This window comes from Leuciscus leuciscus (assembly GCF_965113295.1).
Source record: "Leuciscus leuciscus genome assembly, chromosome: 12".
NCBI lineage: Eukaryota > Metazoa > Chordata > Actinopteri > Cypriniformes > Leuciscidae > Leuciscus > Leuciscus leuciscus.
The window spans coordinates 31,977,216-32,001,810 of record NC_138736.1 but is presented as its reverse complement, the minus strand read 5'-3'; the positions used below and the strand labels follow the sequence as shown (position 1 = coordinate 32,001,810).

The 24,595-nt window shown below is 36.0% G+C and overlaps 3 protein-coding genes and 1 long non-coding RNA gene across 7 annotated transcripts; 3 read left to right on the top strand and 1 right to left on the bottom strand.

Moving 5' to 3' along the window:
* Positions 1 to 222: 222 nt before the first annotated feature.
* On the top strand, positions 223 to 10,793 carry pbxip1a (pre-B-cell leukemia homeobox interacting protein 1a). 3 transcript variants are annotated; one of them, XM_082187216.1, is made up of 11 exons: positions 223 to 656; positions 2,153 to 2,244; positions 2,338 to 2,422; positions 3,100 to 3,176; positions 3,832 to 4,453; positions 5,212 to 5,439; positions 5,659 to 5,682; positions 6,999 to 7,030; positions 7,114 to 7,176; positions 7,371 to 7,548; positions 8,742 to 10,793. In XM_082187216.1, exons 2-11 carry the CDS (start codon positions 2,179 to 2,181, stop codon positions 9,656 to 9,658), a joined length of 2,292 nt encoding a protein of 763 aa, XP_082043342.1. In that variant the 5' UTR covers positions 223 to 656; positions 2,153 to 2,178; the 3' UTR covers positions 9,659 to 10,793. The 3 variants fall into 3 exon arrangements, with proteins under 3 accessions (XP_082043342.1, XP_082043341.1, XP_082043343.1); XM_082187215.1 differs by having other exon boundaries at positions 237 to 656; positions 3,100 to 3,194; XM_082187217.1 differs by lacking the exon at positions 5,659 to 5,682 and having other exon boundaries at positions 243 to 656; positions 3,100 to 3,194.
* A 935-nt stretch (positions 10,794 to 11,728) lies between these two features.
* Positions 11,729 to 14,017, top strand: s100a11 (S100 calcium binding protein A11). Of its 2 annotated transcripts, XM_082187269.1 has the most exons (4): positions 11,729 to 11,869; positions 12,312 to 12,467; positions 12,945 to 13,004; positions 13,744 to 14,017. In XM_082187269.1, exons 2-4 carry the CDS (start codon positions 12,339 to 12,341, stop codon positions 13,870 to 13,872), a joined length of 318 nt encoding a protein of 105 aa, XP_082043395.1. In that variant the 5' UTR covers positions 11,729 to 11,869; positions 12,312 to 12,338; the 3' UTR covers positions 13,873 to 14,017. The 2 variants fall into 2 exon arrangements, with proteins under 2 accessions (XP_082043395.1, XP_082043396.1); XM_082187270.1 differs by lacking the exon at positions 12,945 to 13,004 and having other exon boundaries at positions 11,734 to 11,869.
* A 1,675-nt stretch (positions 14,018 to 15,692) lies between these two features.
* Positions 15,693 to 23,877, top strand: s100u (S100 calcium binding protein U). Its single transcript, XM_082187265.1, has 3 exons — positions 15,693 to 15,843; positions 21,324 to 21,456; positions 22,754 to 23,877. Exons 2-3 carry the CDS (start codon positions 21,337 to 21,339, stop codon positions 23,177 to 23,179), a joined length of 546 nt encoding a protein of 181 aa, XP_082043391.1. The 5' UTR covers positions 15,693 to 15,843; positions 21,324 to 21,336; the 3' UTR covers positions 23,180 to 23,877.
* Positions 16,247 to 19,044, bottom strand: LOC309511894. Its single transcript, XR_014210804.1, has 2 exons — positions 17,611 to 19,044; positions 16,247 to 17,575 (listed from the first exon to the last, which is right to left on the bottom strand). It is a non-coding gene; the product is annotated as an uncharacterized lncRNA (long non-coding RNA).
* Positions 23,878 to 24,595: the final 718 nt, after the last annotated feature.

The window sequence follows — 24,595 nt, the reverse complement described above, 5'->3', positions numbered from 1 at the left end:
ATGACAGTTTAATGAAAACATTTGCATGTTGTTTGTTGTTCTTCCTTCATTTAGGCACATACATGTCAGTTTCATGAAAACATTTGCATGTTGTTTGTTGTTCTTCCTTTATATATATAAAGATGCCACCAGTAGTTAGCTTAGCTACTGCAGTCTTTCTATTTGCTTTAGCTCAGGATATCTTAATTACAAAAGAACATGTTGCAACACAAGAGCAATGTTTATTTAGGCCAGTCCAGCTGTAGCAGACAGGCATTTGGGAAGTCCCAACAGATTTAGCTCTTGCTCTGTAGACGTGTCAGTACACTGCTGGAGGAGAACATGTCTTCTCCCTATATATAGAGAGTTCATGCATGTTGTCAGGACAGTCTTTACTCCTCCTCAAGTCAATGATAAGAGAGCACTTCACGTTTAGATTGTCCCTCTCACCTGCGTTTGTCAGTCACAGCTGAAATGAGCTGTCTGTCTGAGCGCGACACGACGCTTCATTCCCATTGGCTGTGAGCGGATCTGAATCGGAGTCCCATTGGAGAGAAACGCAAACTCGCAATTCCCGAAGTTGCGAAGTTCGCGAGACGGATCGTGCGTGTGGAGAAATTAAACGACAACGGACGGATTAACGCGTGCGCAACTCGACTGAGGCCGTTTTAAGCACGGTAAGCATTTTATATAAGAACATCCGTGTATAATTTCTGTAATGCGTTCGTAAGGATTCTTGTTTTGAGCGGAAGAGGGCTGTGTTCATTCAGCTCGGCGTGTAGTGTTGCTGAAGGCTGAATTGGCCGCCGAACAGAATGTAAAAGCGCAGCCTACGCTGTGCATCACCATTATGATGATGACAGCTCGTCACCGAATCTAATATGTCCATCTAAACGCGATAAACAATAGGCCAGGAATTCAGTGAGGCCGTCCGACCATTTTTGCTCACATTTAAGGGTGGCTTTATAGTGTGCAGCAGTGTTTGTGTGTTCTGTGTGTCTGTTGTTATGTAATAGCTGTAATCGTTGTTTTGTTGCTTGCATCGGTTCTCTTTAATTGAATAAATAAGGTTTAGTCCGCCAGTGTGGATTATATAATAAGTGTGCTTAGGTTCACTGATGCTTGAGGAATGCAACATAACAGACTAAAAACAGTTACAAATATGTTTCTGCATTATATTTTCTGTAAATCTGTTCAAAAATACTTGTATGCATTATTTTTTATAAATCTGTTCATTATTTGATGTATTTAACTGTATTTTATGTTAGTGAAATATTCCTCCATTTTCTCACTAATATTGTGTTTTTCCTTTCCTGTCACTCAAAATGTGTCTACACTGTCAGATATAAACACAATGTGTCAAATATGGGATCTAAATATTGACTAATCTAGCATTCACTTGAATGAATGAATTAACCGAGACTACAGCTGTAGATATTCTGTTACATCTACTGAATTGTCACGGTCAGAGAATCTTACAATGTTAAAGGTATAGCGGAGGATGTTTTACTTCCTGGTGGGTAGTCTAAACTATTGGTCCTCCTAATTGTCAATCATTCTGGTGAATCAATCAATCTTTTCAAAAAGTGGAGAGGGCGGGTCTTATCTAAAATTTGGAAAGATCCTCCGCTATACCTTTAACTAAATAAAATGTTGCACATTACAATAGCCATTAGTAACCCTTTTGTGTCAAATATTGCTTGCAACTAATAGGACCCACTTAAAATGAAGGAAATTATATTAAATACTCTACAAATTATATGAATTTCCTTTCAATATTTGAGGGTTGACATACCATGGTTGTGTAAAAACATAAATATAAGCGCAATTACCTAAAATTATTTGTTTAAAACTCACCAGATTCTGTGTGATTTTGTTGTCTAACAGTGTTGTCATATATTATTTTGTGTTAAGTGATTATCTCTGATTCATTTAAAACTAAAGGCAAATTTATAGTATGTTTATTCCATGTTTCAAGAATCAGTGTGCTTCATATTTCAGCCAAATATCAAAATGTAGAACAGTACTGTGCAGAGTGTTGCTAGAATTATGAAAACAGTGCATACTTATTAACAAGGCAACAGCAACTGCTAGCACTCATTTGACTGAATATGATGGTCTGTGTAGAACAGTAGACATTGGTATTGAACTAATGTGGTGCTCTTCACTATAGGTGCTGTGCAGAGCCACAAGAGGGCCATGTCTGATAACAGCACCGGCAGCTCCGGGTCATCCAGTAACAGCTGGACGCTTCTCTCTCCAGAGGTTTGCAAACCACTTTGTCAAAATGCTTGTGTCAGTGATATTATCTTTTTAAATGAATGAATCAGGTGTAGTAATGTGCACTTTTGATTTCAGGAAGCTGCTGCCGACCCTGCAGCACCAGTGGATGATGGGACGGAAAGTATTGGGGATGCACCCAGTCTTTCAGAGGAAATAGCAGGTTAATGGAACAGATAATAAACCATTTTGTTTACTCAATTGTTCAAAAGTTTGTGGTCCGTAATATATATATTTTTAAACAATTTATACTTTTATGCAGCAAGGACACATTAAATTAATCAAAAGTGATGGTAAAGAATTTTGTATTGTTACAAAAAAAATTATATTTCAAATAAATGCTGTTCTCATGAACTTTCGATTTACCAAAGAATCCTGGAAAAATGTGTCATTGTTTCCACAAAAATATTAAGCAGCACAACTGTTTTCACAACTGTTATTATTATTATTGATAATAATAAGAAATGTTTCTTGAGCAGCAAATCAGCATATTATAATGATTTTTGAAGGATCATGTGACACTGAAGACTGGAGTAATGATGCTGAAAATTCAGCTTTGATCACAGGAATAAATAACTTTTTAAAATACATTAAAATATAAAACAGTTATTTTAAATCTCACAATATTACTGTTTTTATTGTGTGTGTTTTTTAATCAAATAAATTCTTGGTTAGCATAAAATATTTTTAAAAACATTAAAAAAAATCTTACTAACCTCGAACTTTTGTATTATAATGTATATTAATGTGCTGCTTATATGAAACAGCATCATCTCAATATTGGTGATAGTTGTAACACCAATTTGTGGGCTTTGTAATGTGAAACGGTGTTTATTTCAGGAAGCTCTTTGGAGGTGAGGTCACATGACCCTGAAACTCCAATGATGGAGAGCATTTTGTCAGAGGAGGGTCACCAGGTCAGTGCATCACCACTGGTATGTACAGCGCAGGACGTTCAGTTTCCATTCAATATACGCCTGTTCACAGTATTTGTTTTGCACACTTTCTTCACACTTTGCAAATCTGACTTGGTTTTAAAATTCAACCTGACTGTCTAAAGTTTGACTGCCATTTTGCAGTGATGAAGTCTGATTTGTTTGTTCAGACAGTGTAGCCAATATCCATTCATGAATGTCTCCAAGAAATCTGAAAACGCCATACTCTTTATGTTTTTTTTTTATTAGCATTTATGATTCCATGAATAACCTTGAAAAGATAGTGAATTTAATTTTTATAGTGAAAAAAGGTTCATTAGATTATTAAAATTTTCATCACAGTAAGATTAAAAAGAATTTTACTGAAAGGTTCTTTGAGGAACCAAAAATAGTTCTTCTATGTCATCACTTTTGGACTTCACCTTTATGTGCACTTAAAATTGGATCCAACTGAAACTACAATATTTCTGTAAAATATTTGAAATGGATTACAAACCTCTTTTTCCCTGTTTAACCACTAATTCTACTAAAGGTGGCGCCTGTCATCTGAATTTGAAGTGCAGACTGTTTCTCGATACTTGATGTCAAACTGTTCCCTCCCAAAACATTTACAGTTGTATGTTGTCTGATTATCCAGATTTGCCAGGAAACATCCCCGGATTTCTTTGAGGAAATGGCAGCATCTGGCCATGCTGATGTTGAGCTTGATCCTGAGATCCATGCTCCTGTCATCCATGACACTATCACCAGTTCTCCCCCTGACAGTGACCTTCTGGGTGCTGTTCCCTTCAGCATCACTACAGAATCAGCCTTCCAGTTTTCAGAGGAGACGGTCCTTGACGAACCCACTGAAGAGGACGTAACTGATATCTTCCCCGGCCAGCATGTTCCAGTCCAAGAAAGCCCCGCCCCGGAACCAGAGCCCAAAATCACCTCGACTCCCGAACCATTCAGAGAAATGAGCTCCTCTCTCGATGTCTCTGATGTTACTGCAGACATAAGCCCCGCCCCTAAAACTATTGAATCTTCTTCAATCCCTGTGCTTGATATTCATGCTGATGTACATCCCACCCCTGAAACCCCGCCCCTGGCCCCGCCCTCTGAGGCTGATACAGGCTTTGGTTCCACAGCAGAAAGCCCCGCCCCTTACAGCCCTTATCCAGAAACCATTGGTTCGGTTGAGACTGAGGAGGAGCCTACTTTTGAGAAAGATGAAATAGAGCTGACAGATAAATTCCCTGATGTGATCAGAGAGCCAGGTATGACATTGAATTTTTTTAAATAATTTATAAATGTGCAATAAACTCTTTTTCCTTTCTTTTTAATGATACTTAGTCTTTGTATTGTTTTACTGATTATTAATAAATAAATATATACATATAATAAAATACTAGTATAATAGTTTAATTAGTATATAAATATACATTTTTTAACTTCTCATGTTTTGTCTTTGAGATTTATATATATATATATATATATATATATATATATATATATATACTGAACAAAATTATAAACGTAACACTTTTGTTTTGCCCACATTTTATATATATATATATATATATATATATATATATATAAAATGTGGGCAAAACAAAAGTGTTACGTTTATAATTTTGTTCAGTATATATATATATATATATATATATATATATATAAGTAAGAAAAACAGACTATATAAATTACATAAAAATATTTATATAATTTTTTTATAAATTCATTTATATATTTAAAATATTTAGTTTGTATTGTTGGACTTAATTATAATTATTTTATTATCATTATCAAAGCATTATGTATTTGAATAGTAGATAAAAGCGTCTGCTAAATGATAAAATTTGTGCTGAGCAAAATGTTACAGCTTTAATATATTATGTTATATTAAAATGTTATATTAAAATGGTGGAGAACATCTATTAAAAGAAAACAAATTACAAACAAATTAGTTCCATTTCTACCCACATTTACCATATTTCTCCTAATCTTGCTTCTCCTTATTTTCTTCTGTATCATTTAGAATCTCTTGGTGCTGAATTCCCAGCGGGCCCCTCAGCAGAAGATGATGGTCTGAGACTCAGACATGTGCAACCCACCATAGTGTTGAAGCGAAGCTCCGACGAGGAGGAAGAAGACGAGGAGGAGTTTAACCTGCCAGTGAGGAAAGAGGAGAAACGAGGTTTCTCTTTGAATCAGCTGATAGTGGGCGCATTGGTCCTGCTCTGTGTTGGATCCTTCTTTTTCTCCGGTGAGTTTTGTGTGGCAGTGATGCAACTCTTAAAACATATTTTGAAAAGTCACATTTTATAATTGGTCCAACAAAACGTTTAACATGACATCACACATTACATCGGTTGGCCATGACCATTGAGTGATTCATATTTGGTCAATGGTTATGAATACATACCACATTATATCCATTAATATCCCATTTTCAGTGGTTGCATTCATGTTATTATGCCTCCAGGTTCTGTGGTTGACCCATCTGATGGTAGGTTCATAGTTTGAGCTAGGTGGCAGTATATGCTTGTGTTTGAGCTGTGGATAGGAGTTGCCCTCCAGGGCTAACGGTAGAGTTCATTCCCATCACATATTCACATATCACATATTCAAACTTCAACAAATGAGTGGGGAAAAAAAGGTACATTTACCTGAGGGCAGTCTCTATCATCAGCCTATATCATCACCCAGGATGCACTGCTTTACCAAGGGGCTTATGAGCTGGTTGCTTCTACTCTTACCTTTTGAAGTTGAAGTTGAAGTGTATAATTTTTGTGCCACCACTAGTGACATATTTTGCCAAACACACTTTCATTGCTTGGACAAACAGGTTGCTCCTCAAATGTACGCTATTGATCAGGCCACTTAAACAAATTGCAATTTGGTGCCACTTTTGGCAAGAAATTACACACTTCACCTTTGTACTTCTTTAGTGTCAGTAATGGCTGTCTCACCCTGAAATGGCTTAATGCTGAGATTCTGCTGACATGAAGTTTTTGTAGCGGTGACCACTGACCAGGGTTACTAAATCAAAAGGCAAATCTTTATTAGTTTTTTTGTTGTTGTGTAAACTGTCGAATTTGATAACACACACTACAGTAAAAAAGTATGGGGTCGGTAAATGTTTTTCAAATGTCTTTAAAAGCATTCTCTTCTACTCACCAAAGCTACATTTATTTAATGAAAGACACAATAAAAACAGTTATATTGTGAAATGTTATTATAATTTAAAACAACTGTTTCTATTTTAATATATTATAAAAATGTAATTTATTCCTGTGATGCAAAGCTGAATTTTAGCATCATTACTCCAGCCTTCAGTGTCGCATGATAATTCAGAAATCATGTTATCAATGCTGAAAACAGTTGTTCTGCTTGATATTGTTTTGTGGAAAGCGTGATACATTTTTACAGGATTCTTTGATGAATAAAAAAAGTTAAAAGAACTACATTTATTTGAAATAGAAATCATTTGTAACAATGTAAAAGTCTTTACTGTCTTTTTTTATCCATTTAATGCATCCTCGCTGAATAGAAGTATTAATTTCTTTAAAAAACTAATAATAAAAAACTTGCTGACCCCAAACTTTTGAGCAGCAGTGTTTTCCAGAGAGACCTGGTTCATATATCCAGACACAACATGCCAGTGAAAGACAGTTTAACTCCAGAATTGTGTGACTGCTGTTGCATTAACTACACTGACTTTTACTTTCATCATTTGAGTTTGACACTAACAGTTTTATAATTCACTTCACTTTGTCTATGCATTCTCAACAAACATTAAAAAATCCATTTTCTCTCCTGCAGATGATTTTGATGGTTCAGAATTAAGTGACCAGGTTAGTGCATTGCTTGTGTTCTTTTATTATTGACAAGTTGATTTCACCTGTGGCAGTCTCTGAGGATTTGTACCTTTTTCCAGGAAGTCCTTGATAAACTCGCTCAAGAGAATAAACAAATTAATATATTGGAGGCTCAGATTGAGGTTAGTCCCTTCTCTACCTTTGCATATAAAATTTTTCCTCTTAATGCCATGAAAGTGTTTGAGTTTGTTTTTATTTTGCATGCGAATGCATTTTTACACTAAGTGGGCTTAATGCACTTTCTATAGAGTGTACCAGGAGATTATTTTAAAATGTTGAACTTAGGATGTTCTTTCTTTGTCTTTTTCATGATCAGTCACAGAAACAGGAGTTGGACCGGGCTCTGAAAATGACAACAGAAATGTATAGCACTGAGAAAGGGGTGCTGGAAAACGAGAACACTAAATTGAAAGAACAACTGTCTGAACTGCCTGGTTTAAAAGACGAACTACAGACACTGAGAGCACGAGTTGCTGAGCTCGCAAAGCTTACAGGTATGATGAGGAAGAGTGGGAACGGCACATGCACAGCATTTGAATTGTAAAATTCAACATTTAAATTTGGATATTGTGGAAAGGGCTCTGAATTTACTTGTAAATTTAACAGCCAAAATACATCTTTTGGTTTACTAAGATGAATGAGATTGTTAGCTTTTTTTGTTAGCTATTGCACTACCGTTAAAAAGTCAGTATGATCTAAAATCAAAACAAACAAAAATAAAAAGGGCAAAGTTATATTCAATTGATCAAAAGTGTTACAAATTAATTCTATGGCAAATAAATGAACTTTGTATTCATCAAAGAATCATGAAAGAAATTCATCAAAAATATTAAGCAGCACAACTGTTTTCAACATTGATAGTAATGTTTCTTGAGCAGAAAATCAGCATATTAGAATGATTTCTGAAGGATCATGTGACACTGAAAATAGGAAAAAAGTATTCAAATTGAAAACAATTTTAAACAGTTCACTGTTTAATAGTTCACAATATTACTGTTTTTACTGTATTATTGATCAAATAAACGCAGCATAAGAGACTTTTTTCAAAATTATGAAAAAGTCTTACTGACCACCTTTTGAACGGTAGTGTATATTTATATGCACAATAAATATTGGTAATCTAGAATGATATCGGCAACATTTTGGTGATCAGCTGATTTTTTTTTTCTTATTTATTGGTACATGTCAATATTGGATATTTCATTGTGCATGCTCATGTCTTTTATATGTACACTGCTGTTCAAAAGTTTGGGATCAGTAAGATGTTTTTGAATGTTTTTAAAATTAGTCTCTTCGGCTCACCCAGGCTGCATTTATTTGATCCATAATACACTAAAAACTGTAATATTATTACAATTTTAAATAACAGTTTTCTATTTGAATATATTTTAAAATGTAATTTATTTCAGTGATGCAAAGCTGAATTTTCAGAATCATTACTCCAGTCTTCAGGGTCACATGATCCTTCAGAAATCATTCTAATGTGCTGATTTGCTCATTCTATTCTTGTTATAAATTTTATTATTTAGAAAAAAATAGCATGGAAATATATATATTTTTTTTATATATATATATATATATATATATATATAATAAATATGTAATTTATATATATATATATATATATTTTTTTTTTTTTGCAAAGTCTGCAGTGTATTCTTCTATCTGTTTTTTTTTTCTCCATCAGTTGAAGATCTTCCACAACAGGCCCCTGACTCTGGGTCTCCGCCTTCCACTGCTGAGTCTAGTCCAGAAGGAACTGAGAAACACTGGGATAAGAAAGAGGAACTCAAGCGGCAGAAAGCTCTTTTGGAGGAGAGCAGGACGAGGCTGGAGGGAATGAAGAAACAGGGCTTGAGGGAGAGCTTGGTGGAAATGCAGAAGAGACTCTCCAAACAGGTGGACCAGCTCGGCAAGCGGGAAGACTGGAAGAGGAAACACCAGGAGCACAAAGGAGAAAAGAAGGAATGGGGCAGAAAGAAAGAACATGACAGTCGCTGGAAGAAGGATGAAGCAGGGAGCGGGAAAGAGTGGAAGCGTGGGAAGGACAAAAGGAAAGACCATCTCAAGAAGTACAAAGAAGAATGGGACCATAAAAAGGATGAGAGAAGGCAGGAGAGGGAAAAAAGACAAAAGGAAAGACCTTGGGAGGCCAAACCTTCCAAGCATCATCAACACCACCATCATCACCACAAGGAGCAGGTAGACTTCTGGAAACACCAAGAAGAGAAGCTCAGGAGGAACCGACACCCTGCCGAGGGCTGCCACGGCGTATCCAACTGCGCTGACGCCGAGGGGCTTGTTCCTGTGAAGCTCGTGGAGTTTCAGGACCTTCTTGAGATCTACCTAAGCAAACTAGAGGGAGTTCCTCAGGAAAGCAAGGAGTCTCTCAGCCGCCTCACTGCCCAGTTCTTCAACGGCGGCTTTTTCGCTCACGACAGAATGCTCTTCAGCGACTTCGCCGAGGACGTTGCGGATATCCTGGAAGATCTGGCTGATGGTTTAGAAGATGAGCAGCATGACAATGACAATGATTCCCTTGAAGATGAGATGGAGGAGTTTGAGAAAGAGGCACTGTTAAAGTTCGCCGCACCTTTGGCGTAATTGGTGCCGCCCACCCTAGAAACTAAGTTGAACGGATGGAAAAAACACTACGTGAAAGAAAACAAAGAAACTTAGCTGTTACTTTCCCTGGTCTTTACGGACTGTAGATGTAGTTTAATGCATTGTGTGTGAGGATTCTCCCTTCGGAGTCTTGTTCTTAGTGAAGTCCCACCTGTGTGTTGGGTGTCTTGGTCCTGTTCTTCAACGCCAAACCCTTTGACTCTTGCTTGCTGTGTAAAGAATCAGTCATCTTAAGCATTCAGTGTTTGCACATGAATGAAACTGCTTTACTTGCAGATAGATCAATCACCTAGGACATGTGGAGTTGTGAACGAAATTAACTGGGAAAGTGCAATGAGATCGGAAAAGAATGTCCCTATTTAGTTACCTGAGCTCCCAAAATCGACTTAAAAACAATAAAATATAGAATGTCAGGATTTTTATTTTAGTTATTTAGGATTTTTTAATATCTTTTACTTTTGTTTTAAATCCTGGTTTCTTCGCACATACCCATGATTTTGCTTACTAAGCTGGTGTCAAACTGGTTTCTTTTTAAGTTTTGTTTTCGCCAGAGATTTTAGAGGTCATTGTAAGCTTTCGGTTTTTCGGTTTCTTACCCCAACTCAAGTTCTACTCACACTTAATTTAAATTAGAAAACAAAATGAATGTTTCTTTCCTTTATGGAATTTGATATGTTAGATTATGTGCCTTTACTAGTGAGCAAGGAATGCTGTTACTGAAAAGAATGGTCTGCCCAAAACCACACAACTGAAGTGGAACCGGAGAAAGTTTCAATAATTGATTAGTTTGCACTGTGGTGATGTGGACATTTATTTATATCCTCTTTCTATCTTAGGAAAACAGCCATTGTAATGAATCATCAAGATCATTTGATTATAGCTGTGTTATTGTTTTGCTGCACTCTTCTGGGGTGAATACCATATAATTTTTGCCTTTTCTTGTCCAATTTGTAAATATAAGAAAAAAAAAAGTTATTTAATGGAACTTATAATTTAAGGTAAGTTATAATATGGCACAGTGATATTTAATATGAAAGGAAACTTAAAACCACCTACAAGACCAAATGTCACAATGTATCAATTTATGATGATTATTAAAACTATGTTCCATTGCCATGAGAATTCTTCTTTATTAAGGGATTGCATTGTTCACTTTATTTTATTTCATTGTTTATTTACAACTGACAAAACAGAAATAGGTGATTCCTTGAGGATTTCTGGTCTCATTTTTATTTTTACCTTTGAAAACCATACCTCCCGTCCCGTTTAAAATGATAAAATTTACGTTTTTGGGTTAATATTCTGCATACATGCACATTCACTATTGACCTCTAAAACGGATCTGCAGGAGACGTATGAGTGAGGGCTTTGTATGTCTGTTGATGCTGAGTACGTTTTGATGGAGTTATCAGATGAAGTTTCCCTGATGACAGCTGTTTGGATTGACAACATTAAGGAAACCTGATAGGGAGGTGTAGAGTAATCAACAGACATGTTAGGTTGTGCTTACACTGTGAAAAATTTCTAACCTCCCAAACTCAAATGTTTCATTTAGACATTTTTGGTCCCCATGAAGAAAACCGCTTATAAATCATATGGAAAAATGCAAAAAGTTTTCTGTGAGGGGTGTGTTCAGGGTTAGGGAATAGAATACACAGTTTTTACAGTATAAAAATCATTATGTCTATGGGAACTCCCCATAAAACATGTAAACACAATGTGTGTGTATTATGGTATACTTGTGAGGGCCGAATGTCCTCACTTATACAGTGACGTATTATGACAACCAACCATGAGGACATTTTACTGGTCTTCACTACTTAAAAAGGCTTATAAATTGGCCCAAACACATTTTTATTTGTAGTGTTTTGCGCACGTTTCTGTGAGGGTTGTGTTAGGTAGGGGTTTGGCGATAGAAAATACCATTAACCTGATCTAAAATCAATGGAAGTCGATTCAATGTCCTCACTAATATAGTGAAACAAACTTGTGTTTGTATGTATGTGTGTGAAAGAGATTGCTATGGAAACATTTTAGCAGGAGATAGATAAGAAAATCCTGACTTGTGAAATGGAGCAGTGGGCGTGATTTTTGGTTTTCCGCTGAGTTTGGCGGTCTGATGGAGAGAATATAAGGTGAGAGGTGGTCATTTAAACACAACTCCAGCCAGAACATCACTCCTCAGCCCAGGTAAGCCTATGATACTTCTTCTGTTGGACATCTTTTTTTTTGTGAATCATTTTTAGTATGCACATTTATGCATATTTTTCTTTGTGAGAAACAAAAAGACTTGCCTAGCAGAATGTTCAAGCTGCACTTTCCCATAAAATTAAAGTGGTGTATCACCATCCACTTTCTCTGTATGAATAAAAAAGCTTGGACATTTTGCTAAATGTCATGCAGGTTTGGAACAACATGAGGGTGAGGAAGTGATGACAGAATTGTCCCTATAAAAATAAGCAAAATTCATTTTAACTGATCACCATATATTTATTACTGATTGTCTTGATTTATGTTTTATTTATTTATTGTGTTTTAACCTCAGATACACTTGAAATAAGGTTATTGTAAGTCTCAGACCAGATTTGTCTATTCGAAAGGACTAACCTGTATATTACCTTCTAATCTCCAGCCACCGAACCATCCTACTCCCTAAATCATGGAATCTGCCATTAACGTGCTCGTCTCCCAGTTCAAGACTTATGCCGGGAAGGATGGCTCTGCAAAAACATTGAGTAAGGAAGAGTTTCAGAGCTTGGTCACATCCCAGTTACCTAACTTCGTAAAGGTAAGCCTTTTGAGTTATTAAAGTATAACAAATGGTCAGTAAACTTCATATTTATATTCCTAAATTCAGGTCTACACTTAAAGGGACAGTTTGCCCAAAAATTCGAATTCTGACATCATTTACTCACCCTCAAGTTGTTCCAAACCTGTACGAATTTCTTTCTTCTGCTGAACACAAAAGAAGATCTGAAGAATGTCGCTAACCAAACCCCATTGACTTCCATAGTTCATTTTCCCATCCTGAGGAAGTCAATGGGGTCCATCAACTGTTCAGAAATTCATACAGGTTTGGAACAACTTGAAGGTGAGTAAATGATGACAGAATTTTCATTTTTGGATGAACAATCCCTTTAAATCTAAAGTTACTATTTGGAACCCATTTAGTTCTTAGTAAGAAAAAGGAACCAGTACATTGAACTTAAAAACTAATCATGTAACATCAAAAGCTTTTTTTTCTTCTTACTTTAAATCTCCACAGAACAATAAAACCGACTCAAAATGGTTCTTATTAAGAAGAGGCATGCCTGCTGAATCTAAGGTGCCGCAAAGAACTATTATTTTTAGCTATAGCTACTATTAAAAATATTGAAAGACTATGTAGACATATTAAACAAAGGAAAAACAGAATAATGACAAAAATTAAAATGGAAAATAAAAACCAATTCAAACTATTAATAAAAATGTAACAATTTCAATGATACTAAAATAACACTGCATGTTGAATTTTACTACAAAATTAATTATTATTTTACTATTTTTTTTTATTATTATCTGTGACCTTTAATACTGGATCTTTTAAAAGTGTTTAAATAAATAAATGAAGGTTATTTACAGTGTTTGATTAGCATTCTGTGTTGTGAGACTTGAGAAGAATGCACCAAAATGGATAAGAGCCCCGTTTTAGAGGCCTGGTGCGAGTTATTAGTTAACCACATCCCAGTCCTCTAAAGAATTCCATGTGAGTCACATGTTTGTGATTTTGTGGAGGAAATAACACAAATCCTTCCTTCAGAAAACTCCAAGATTATAGAAAGGTTACTGCTAGTGTGCATGAAAACAAACCAGCTGCTTTCACAATGTCTTCATCTAAACCATGCCAGAGACAATGGAAAAATGCCACATCAGAGCATTTTCTGTTTGGCCCATCCAGAACAGGAACTCCCCCCCACACTAATAGGTCAGCAGAAAAGAATGCAGAGTACCAGTGACGATCACTAGATGGAGACACTATCATTGCAAGTGCATATACATGACTAATTCAATGTGTTCTCTCACAGAATTCCTCTGACCCAGCCACCATTGACCAGCTCATGAGCTCATTGGATGCAAATAACGACGGAGAGCTCACCTTCCTGGAGTTCTGGCAGCTTATTGGCAATGTGGCGAACCAACATGGCGGCTTTTAGCCAATGAAGAAATATTCCGGAATGCCATCCAATCACTTTAATTTCACCTTGTGACTTCCTGATGTAATTATAACACAGGCCGTGCTGTTGCACAGTTAATGATTCTCCCAGGTGACGGAAAATAAAAGCTTTGTTTGATTCTCAAGGTAATCTTGCCTTGCCTCTTTATTGACCATGCAATATAAGATTGTTCTCTTCCATTCTTTTGTGTAGCGCATCTGATTTAATAGCATCATTTCATGGTAACTCAACACCAGCCTGAGGCTCTCAAGTATCATATTGCACATGCAGCGGCTTAGATTTAGATCTTCAAGACTGTCAAAGCCAGTTACGATACGTCTTTATTGACACATTCAGACTCCAACACAATATAAAGCAGGTGCCGGCAGTTGCCTTGCTTACAGGTGTGGCTTGAGGAAAGGGCGTTGGTTTCTTTTGGATAATAAGGGAGATTTAGATCTTATTTGCAAGTGCTATACTCAAGTAAACTGAATACACATTTTGAGCTGCCCGAAGAACATTGGCTGTCAATTTAAAACTGCCTTGAGAGATGCATCAAGATTTTAATCTGAAACCTTAGCCCAACAATAGACGACTCATGTGGGGTGAACAAAATTTTAACCTTTTTATGAAATAAAAATGAGTCAAAAGTGAACTTTGTAGCATGATCAAAAAAGATGAGGCGGGCGTGACTAAAGCATGACCATAGTCCACACAAAGTGACAGCAGTCAGTACAAACCAACCACTTTACATAGGCGGTGCCTCTTGTAAACACAGATAATCATAGTAAAGTTCGGGCACTGGGATATGATTCACTATATGTCTCCCCTGAGGCCTGTTAAAGATTGTCTGGAGATTTATCACAATGCAAAGCATTGAATCTCCAAGATTTAGCAAGAATCCTGACCATATTAATTCCTGCGGCGTTTAAAAAAAGAAAGCACTTTGTTGTCTCTATATTTCACATGAATTAATGTATTAGAGGCAAATATTTGCCCCCTGGAATTGATTTTCAGGAGCAGTTTTTACTCTTATTTTCTAAGCATATATAAACATGCGGAGTGTCATTTATGACACTTGGACTGAATAAAAAAATTAAATAAGAATAATTCAAAATGTAGGCCTATAATATGTCACAAATCATTCAGTGCTTTGGAAATATTTGTCACCACTGTGTGAAGATTACACACACACAAAAAAGTTGCTGCCTTAAAAAAATAACTTGGATGTTTAAGTCATTTCAACTTAAAAATACATTAAACTGACTTACAAACATGAGTTGAATTTTGTATAACTTATCAAAATAAGCGATTTTCAACTTTTTTAATGAGTTAAAGCAGTGTAAAAACATTTTTTTGTTTTAACAGTGTAGCTCTACTGGAGGATTTTGATATAGTTTACAGGAAATTATTTATTTATTTTCATCTAACAGCTAGAAACTAAATTCATTACTTTATAAGACTACGAAATGTTGTAAAAGATAAAACAATGGGGCATTATGTCCCGAGCTATAATTTCTGACACTAGTGCAAACATTGTGCAGGTAAGGGTTAAAGTTTTTGTACTTCCCACTAAAGCTCCATACAAAACTCACCGTCCTCAGCCATGATTCCCAGTATAATTTCTAGTGTGAAACTACATTCACGTATGATAATGTTTGATGTTACAACAGTAGACATCATTACAAATATCACATTTAGCCTATGAATCATCTCAAAACTCAAATGTCCTGTTTAAATCAACTAAATAAGTTCGTCCTTTAGTTCCCCTCCTCCAGGTACACGCCCTTTCATTTGTCAGAGTCAGGGGCAAAAAACGTTTACGAAAAAAAATCACGGAAGAGATTCGAGTCTGACAAGTTTTTTTTTTTTTTTTTTTTTTTTTTTTGGAGGTAGGGAAGAAAAGGGAAAGAAAAAAGAGGTTTACTGCAGCTACTGCGAACTGTCAATCCGCTCTGTCCCCATTTTAGGGTAAGTGCTTCAAAATACGCTTCTTTTTGCAATACAGATTAATACTAATAGCCTACTTAAAACACAAAACTTTGGGTTTTGAACTTGTGAGAGTTTTTGTAAGTGTCAACGCCACGTTTTAGGAACACCCTTCGACCATCCTCAGCCAGCTGAATCTGAAAACATCTGCCGTTTTCGCACACAGTCAATGCGTATCTTTACGTATTTGCTGGACTATTCTTCAGTGATTTGAAGCGTTGTTAATCGCGTCGTTTTATTAAGACTGTACGCGCCAACAATTACATAATTGATGTCAGTGACTGCTGCTATTGTATTGCATTGTATTTTAAATGAATCTTAAAATAAATATAATATTTAGATCTTAAATAGGCTTTAATTTTTTTTAAAGGATAAAAAAAGGTACTTTAAAAAAAATAAAAATAAAAGAATATAAAACATCAAATATAAATAAAATGTACTTCATATATGCTATAAAGATCAGGCTATTCAAGTATATCATTATTTTAATATTTATACTAGGCTATATGTATAATATAATTGTAGTCATATATTAATTCTAGATGTTTGTAGATTATGACATTTTAAGTCTTCTGTGCCAACATTAAATCAAGTCCAAGTCAGAACTGTGCCTCTCAGAACATTTAGGCTAACAGAAAAGAGAAGCATTTAACACAAAAGCTATTTTATCGACGCGTGATTTCAGTGTGTAGAAAATAAGAACTACCTGAAGATTGTTCCCCACGAGTTTTTATACACTGGCAAAGTTGTTCCTGTGTGAATTTTTAATGGCGCACGCGAGCGGCGGGTATTGTCTTTACCGTGATCGAGCGCGCGCGTATCACGTTCGCCCGTTTGGAAACGCAAACCTTTCAATCTCTTTTGCGCATTGGAGAGAAACGGTAGAGTGCACGAGTGTCCGTTGTTAAACTGCACATGTCGGCGTCCCTTTTTCCTTTTTTTTTTTTTTTCTCATGAGGTTGTTTGCACGGATTTATTTATTCATTTCGTCTAGGAACAGTAAAAGGTCATGTCTGTTTTGGAGAGTCACTTAAGTAGCCTAATGGAAGATCTCTCTTCATTACTTTTTATTTACCCTCCACGTGCTGTCTGTCTGAGAGAGTTTTGGGTTAAAGCTCGAGACTGTCTAGGGTAGCGCGCACGGAATCGCCAGGTCAGGGGCCAAAGGCGTTAATAATTCATAAGGCTCGACGACTGGCACTGGATAGGGTTGAGACCGAGGGTTGAAAGAGTCAATAGGATCAGTGAACGATGCCTATAGTCACTAGAAATATGATTGTGGAGAGAAGGTGTGTAAGACTTGAGACAACAACACAGCATTGACTTCAGTTCAACAGAGCGACGGCCTTTTGATCTAGGGCGCATGTAGACATTGTTTGTACAGTGGATAAGGGCTGACTGGATCCTGACTGTACAGTAGGGGTTGTGACTCAACAGTATACTATTTTGCCACCTAGATGCACCATTTCAGTCAGGATGCTGCTTTCTGTGTGAATAGGTGCTTATGAGAATGCTGTCTAGGTAGGTAGCTCACTAGGTTTTGAGACAGCCTTGAGAAAGTCACTTATCTTGCTCATTTATAACTAGGCTAATCTTTTTATGACTTAAACATATACACACTGGTTTTATTCTTGTCAAAAAAATTATCTCATTAGATTACACCAACAAAAGTGAATGTTCAGGGTCAAATCAGGTGAAAAAAAATAAATAGTGGCTAAAGGGAACAACTGTGTGTTTTACATTGTATACATTTGCCTTTTTGGTTAAGGTATGCGCAAACCAATATTTTTCATATATGTTTAAAATGATATTCTCTGATTTAAAGTTTATATTTGTATGGTATATATGGACATTTTATAGTAGCATACACTTTTGTAGCATGCAAAATCTTTTTCAAATAGCAATTTTTCAGTCAGACCATTAAAAAAAACCTCGTAAAATCAAAGTTTCAAAAGAGGTTCTAATAGAGATGAACCATTTTTGGTTCCCCAAAGAATCTTTCAGTGAACGGTTCCTAAAAGAATTTTTTTTTCTTAGTGTAAAGAACATTTTTAAAAAAATCGAAAGAACCTTTTTCCACTATAAAGAACCTTTTGCGCAATGAAAAGGTACAATTGTTTTGGAAGGAGGTTCTTCATGGAACCATTGATGCTACCTTTATTTTCAAGAGTGCATGTTATAACAGACAGCATTTTAGGGCATCATAGGTGCAATGGGACTCAAAACACGTCTGTGATGCCCAACAATGAAGTCTAGAAAGGCAGCCGGCTAGGTTTTGAGTTGAGTCTTTGTTTAACCCAAATGAAGACACTGTACGAGTATGTAGGGTTTATACTCAACAGCCAATAGGAAGCATAATATAGTTTATTGCTGCATTATGACATCATTAGCTGAGTGTCTGTGTGCCAAGGAAGTAGAAAACTAGCCTATTTCCTGCACCATTCCACCTGACGCTAGTGTAAAAGAGTCCTTCTCACTTTCGAACAGCCTATGAAACAAGAAACTTTAATATGCGTACTGCGTCATCTCTGTATCTCCTTCTCTCTCTCTCTCTCATTAAATTAGGCTAATGGTCATGTTTCTTAATTGCTTACTACCTGTCGATGTGGTTATTACTGCTGATAAGAGGAAACTCTGTGTGAATGTGCGTCAGCTAATTTGGCGGCATTAGAAACCGTCTCGGATGACAAGCACACCTACACAGATTTTGACCTCCAATAACATCCCAAAGGGCTCCTTTGCTGACCGCTGGATGTCACTGTTTTTTTTTGTTTTGTTTTTTTACAGCTTTGTTTGTACAGCTATGCAAATTACAAGGTTCCAATCCTCATCTTAACAAGCAAGCTGTAACTTTCTGGTTAAGTCTGAATGACTTGCGTAAAAGAGCAATGATTGGAATTTCAAAAGTTGTGTTTTCTATGTCTTTGGCAGACACTTAGTTCTGTTGTTCAAGATTTTATCAATGAAATGGACTTTTTTTTAATGCACTGAAACTGCATTCCTGCATTCTGCTATTATAACAGGATCATTTTATATTATTGGCACTTTTAGAGGTAGTCGACTACCTATTATAATATTTATTCATATTTTTAAATAAGCTTTTATTTTTATACTTTCAGTTTTCATTCTAATTTTATTAGTTTCACTAATTTTGTTACCGGTATGTTTGTCATTTTGTTTTTACTTTTTAAAACTTTTTATTATACTTTACTTTTATTTTATTTTATTATTACTTTTTATACTTTTTATTTCAGTTTTAGTTTTAGTCATTTTAATACTTTAACTTACACTTATGTATTTTAGTTAGATGCCAAGGCTACATTTAAACATTTTGTGTAAGTTTAAGTGTTTCAACTAACATTTATATTTCATAAAGAAAATGTTTTTTAATAGTTTTACTTTAACACTTTACAATAACGTTCATTTGTTAACATTAGTTAACTACCTTATAACATGAACTAAGAATGAACAATACTTCCACAGCATTTATTAATCTTAGGTAATATTAATTTCAACATTTACTAATACGTTATTAAAATCAAAGGCTGTATTTGTTAACATTAGTTAACGCACTGTGAACTAACATGGAAAAATAATGAACAACTCTATTTTTATTAACTAACATTAACAAAGATTAATACATACTGTGACAAATGAATTGCTCATTATAGTTTATGTTAGTTAATACATTAACTAATGTTAACTAATGAACTTTATTGTAAAGTGTTACCAGTTTTATTTAACAAATAACAACAACACTACAGATGTCTTTACTTATTGTTGCCGCTGCATATATCAAACACACTTTAATGGAGGTTTTCGGAAAATTACCCAAAAATCTGATCTTCATGCCGAACATAGCTGAGTTATGACCGTCTGCACCTCATCAAAGAATCTGAGTAATGCCATGTCTTCATTGAGACAAGGTGATTGGCTATTGGCATTTCCTTCGAAACTTTGACAAGCCAGTAAAAAAAGGTGTGTGGAATGCGAGAGAGAGTGAACGTGTGCCTGCATAGGTGAAATCTTATCTGTGAGAAAAGAAAGAAAGAAAGTTAAAAGCAGGACTAAATTCTTTATATTAAAAGAGGTGTGAAGAGCAAGAGGAACAAACTACAGAAAAAAGGAGTGAGTGAGTGAGTGAGTGAAAGAAGGGATGTTTGAGCTGTCGGTAATCCCTTGAGAAACATGAAGCCGCTGTGTGGTTTGGTCATCGGTAGATCAGATGACCTATCAAAGATCAGGACAGCCACTGGCGACTTGCCTCTTTCTTCTCTCTTCCCTTATCTGCAATTGACTGTCAGTTCTAACCCCCAAGATTTCCATTCTCCACACCCTAGTACACTCTCAGGTACTGTGGCTAGAGTGTTGTCTCTAACTTGTTAAGAGCTTGGCATGTCGCCAACCACCGAATGACCCCACTTCTTCTTAGGGTTAGGGTTTGTTTATTAAACTTAAATTTACATTACCGTCAATGCATGATGAGATACAACATTCATATTTGTAATGTCGCTAATCAATAGATTATCTATCTATCTATCTATCTATCTATCTATCTATCTATCTATCTATCTATCTATCTATCTATCTATCTATCTATCTATCTATCTATCTATCTATCTATCTATCTATCTATCTATCTATCTATCTATCTATCTATCTATCTATCTATCTATCACAATTTCCCTCAGTTAGATTGCTGTTATCAAAGCTCATGTAATTTACTCTTTAAAAACACTAATATATAATTAACAGTTAAATGCACACTACTGTTTAAAAGTGTTTTTAAAGGAAATTAATAATTTTATTTAGCAAGGATGCATTACATTGATCAAACATTACTGTAAAGACATTTATAATGTTACAAAAGATTTCTGCTTCAAATAAACGCTGTTCTTTTGAACTTTCTCTTAATCTTAGAGTACTGAAAAAATATTAAGCCCAACTGTTGAATAATATTGAAATGTTTCTTGAGCATCAAATCAGCATATTTGAATGATTTCTGGTGGATCATGTGACACTGAAAAATTCAGCTTGGCATCACAGGAATAAATTACATTTTCAAATATATTCAAATAGAAAACGGTTATTTAAAATTGTAATATTATTTCGCAATATTTATGTTTATACTGATCAAATAAATGCTGCATTGGTGAACATAAGAAAATTCTTTCAAAAACAAAACAAAAATCGTAGGCCCTACTTATCTTTTGAACGGTATTGTAATCTTTAGCAAATCTAAAAACAAATATTTTCCATGTTTATACTGTACATTATAATGCTGTGATGCCTAAATTCACTTTTAAAATGATTGATTTTTAGTATTTTATTTTTAATTTATTTCAACAAAATAGTGTACAGTAACATTTTGTTGGTCATTTATCGTCCGTCAGCCATCATTTTAATATCCGTGCATCCCTAATGTCAGATGTCTACTAAATGTTCTTTTCATCTTGTTGTAGAGCGAAAGCAAAGATGGAGGCAGCAATTAAAAGTGTGGTGGGTGTCTACCTGAAGTCGTCCAAGGGCAAGGAAAGCCTCGGAGGAAAGGAGTTCCAGAGCCTTGTGAAGAGCCAGCTGAAGAACATTCTGACGGTTAGAAGCTGCGTTCAGTTTTGTTCAATCTAGCAAAACATTATTTGAAATTCAGCCATCATCCAGTTACCATATTCGTCTTTCAGTACACTCGATTTTTCCATGGCTACAGGTCGGCCCTGGTCTATTTCTTTTTTGAGCAGTTCCTTATTATCTGGACTTTGATGAGCTGAGCAGAAACCACAAACTTGTGTCCAAATAGTCATTTGCCATGAAGAATGCTGCTGTGTTATTTGCTCCGGTGCCACATTAAATTACAGAGGAAAACTTTTAGTGGTGCTCGTTCATCTCGCACTGTTTGTGCTACGGACATGAATGATACCTCGGTTCGTGCAGATTGTTGTGGAGAAGTGGGCTATTAATCTTCTAAACAATCATTGTGCCTGCATGGCAGACCATAAACGGGTGAAAAAAACACTATAAACTTGCTGTAGATTTATATATTTAAAGTCACCACGAAATCAAAATGGACTATTCTCTTTTTTCTTTTATTGCAGTTTTTATTATAAGTGATTTATCCGTGTACAACACATCATTTTTTTAAGCTTCACCTCCCTCTTGCAGTTGCTATGTTTCCATCACCCTGCTTTTATGCGCATTTTGAAGTATCGCATCAGAAACGAGTGATAGAAACACAGATTTTGGAAAAAAATCCCTTAATTTCACAAAAAAGTGTTTACGCTCGCTTGAGGTGGTTTTTGCGAAAAAGAGTTGATGCGAATAATGGGAGATGGAAACGCATTTGCCAAATAAATTCTGCCATAGCGAACATTAAACCACCTGACTAATCGGCTGTTTCCACTGATGGTGTTTTATTTACTGTTGGTTACTAGGTTACCGACACCACCGTCATCATCAACTTGATGGAAACGCACCTAATTCGCATTTGTTTGTTTTTTGCTAACTTTGAAAAGATTCACTTCACGTTTGGATGGAAACCCGGCTAGAGACATCTCTTTTTTTCGGATGTGTTTACTGGCGTGAGGCTGGGACAACCTGTCACTCACATGAGATCGACCAATAGCAAACCACAACCACCCAATCAATTCCCAATAGACAAAATCAAGTCCGACCCTACATTTTTTCTTGTTCGAGAAGCCGTTTCACTCAGATATACATCACAATAGAGAAGAAAAGACTTCTATCTTTAAAAAAAAACGATTTATTAATGATAATTTAGAATCTATTTTGGATGTTGTATCACTATCAGCAGTTTAAATGACCATTTAAATGACAATCAATACAAGCCGCAAACCTGTTGCATGAGTGATTAACATCTGAGGAACTTTGTGTTTAGGACTCAGAGGACAATGAGGCAGTTAAAACCATGCGTCAACAGCTTGACAACAACCAGGATGGGAAGGTCAACTTCCAGGAGTATATGAATCTGATTGGCTATCTAGCGCAGGCTCTCAGCGACCAGCGTTGTTTGGAAAAAGAAGCACCAGCAGAGAGTTCAACCCAGGAGACGCAGGCTGAGGCGGCAGCCAATGCAAAGGCAGAGCCCAAGGCAGAGCCCAAGGCAGAGCCCAAGGCAGAGCCACAGGCGGCAAAGGAGGCGGAGAAAGAAGACAAGCCAGTGGTCGAGAAGGCAGCGGCCGAAGAGAAGAAGCCAGAGGAAGAGAAAAAAACAGATGTGGAACAGGAAGGAGCGAAAGCTGAAGAGAATAAAGCTGAAGAGAATAAAGCTGAAGAGAAGATCAAAACAGAGGAAGCGTCGTAGGAGCTTGAGGAAGTCGAGATTGTCGCGATTCAAATGCTTCTGTGTTTGTTTTATTCGTCATTTTCATTATTGTGATATTTTACTACATACATTCGAAACCTGGCCAAAACACTACCAATTTTATTACTACAAAGAGGTGTAGCATTCTTAATACTAATTTCTGATTGTATGCAAATTAGTTCATGCCTGTGATTCATTTTTGTAATAATAGTGTGTGTGTGTGTGTGTGTGTGTCGACAGCCCCAAATGTGACAAACGGCCAAAGGGGTGCAATAACTTATCATTATGTCCTTTTGTTTGAGCCAGATTTGTTGTAAGGGTACTGCAACCACTGTGTCCCCTCTCCAATATCTCCACAAAACATCCGTGAATGAAGAACAGACATCGGTTTTATAGCTTACATTTAGGCATTATTAAGTATCCATTATGTTTGTGCCACTTTCTCAGTCGACTTCGGTGCTAGTCGTAAATGTACTATGTATTTTCCAGTGTTGCAGAAGTGTAAAAATGGCACTTTTTTTCACCTCGCTTTTGTTTGATGAAATGCCCTTCTGCAGGAATTTAACATATTCCGTCGCCATTCAAATGTGGGACTTGCGTTTGTGGCGCACATGGGAACACTATGCAGTCCACATACTATGTTGTTCACATTTCCGGGCCTTGTTTGCATGAGAATAAACAGATTTGCTTTTGAATAATGTAGTTTTATGGCATGCTTTCTGGCTTGTGTACTTGGATCTAACTCTTTCTGACATCCTCCAGCTGACTTTCACATGCTGTCCATCTTAGTGCTTCGCCTCAAGAGCTGGAATATCAGATGCTTAGAGTGCTTATGATAGCTGACACTCAATAATTAAAAGCCTTTGGGATGGAATCCACACCAGGGGACCCTTGTGGCCCCGTGGGAGCCCCAAGTCATCCCACAGTATTGGTTCACTAAGGTTAGACCCCTGAAGACAGTTAATAAGATTGACATAAGAATCGCACTTCAGTAATCACTCATTCACATATGCATTCATTCTCTCAAACTTTATTTTAACCATATTTGCCTCCACATATTTAGGCGTTTTTCTTTTGTTTTTTTGTTATGTGTTGGTCTCTAAAGTGGGGATATGGCTTTTACTAAACAGCTTTGCAAAGATTAAATGTCTTGAAAGATTATATTAACATAATAATTAACCAGTTTCACTTATATTTTGCACTTTTAAACACATTTAATACTTGTGATATGATCACAACTAGCATGTTAGCATATGTTTAGCACATAGCTAGATACCCAGATAACATGGAACATTCTCAGAACTTTGGTTAACATTCTGGCAAGGTTGTGTTAAAAGTTATGAACATTATTCCAGTAAAGTTAATAGAACAGAAAGTTGTCTGGTCTTTAATAATGTTCTCAAAACGCTGAGAAAA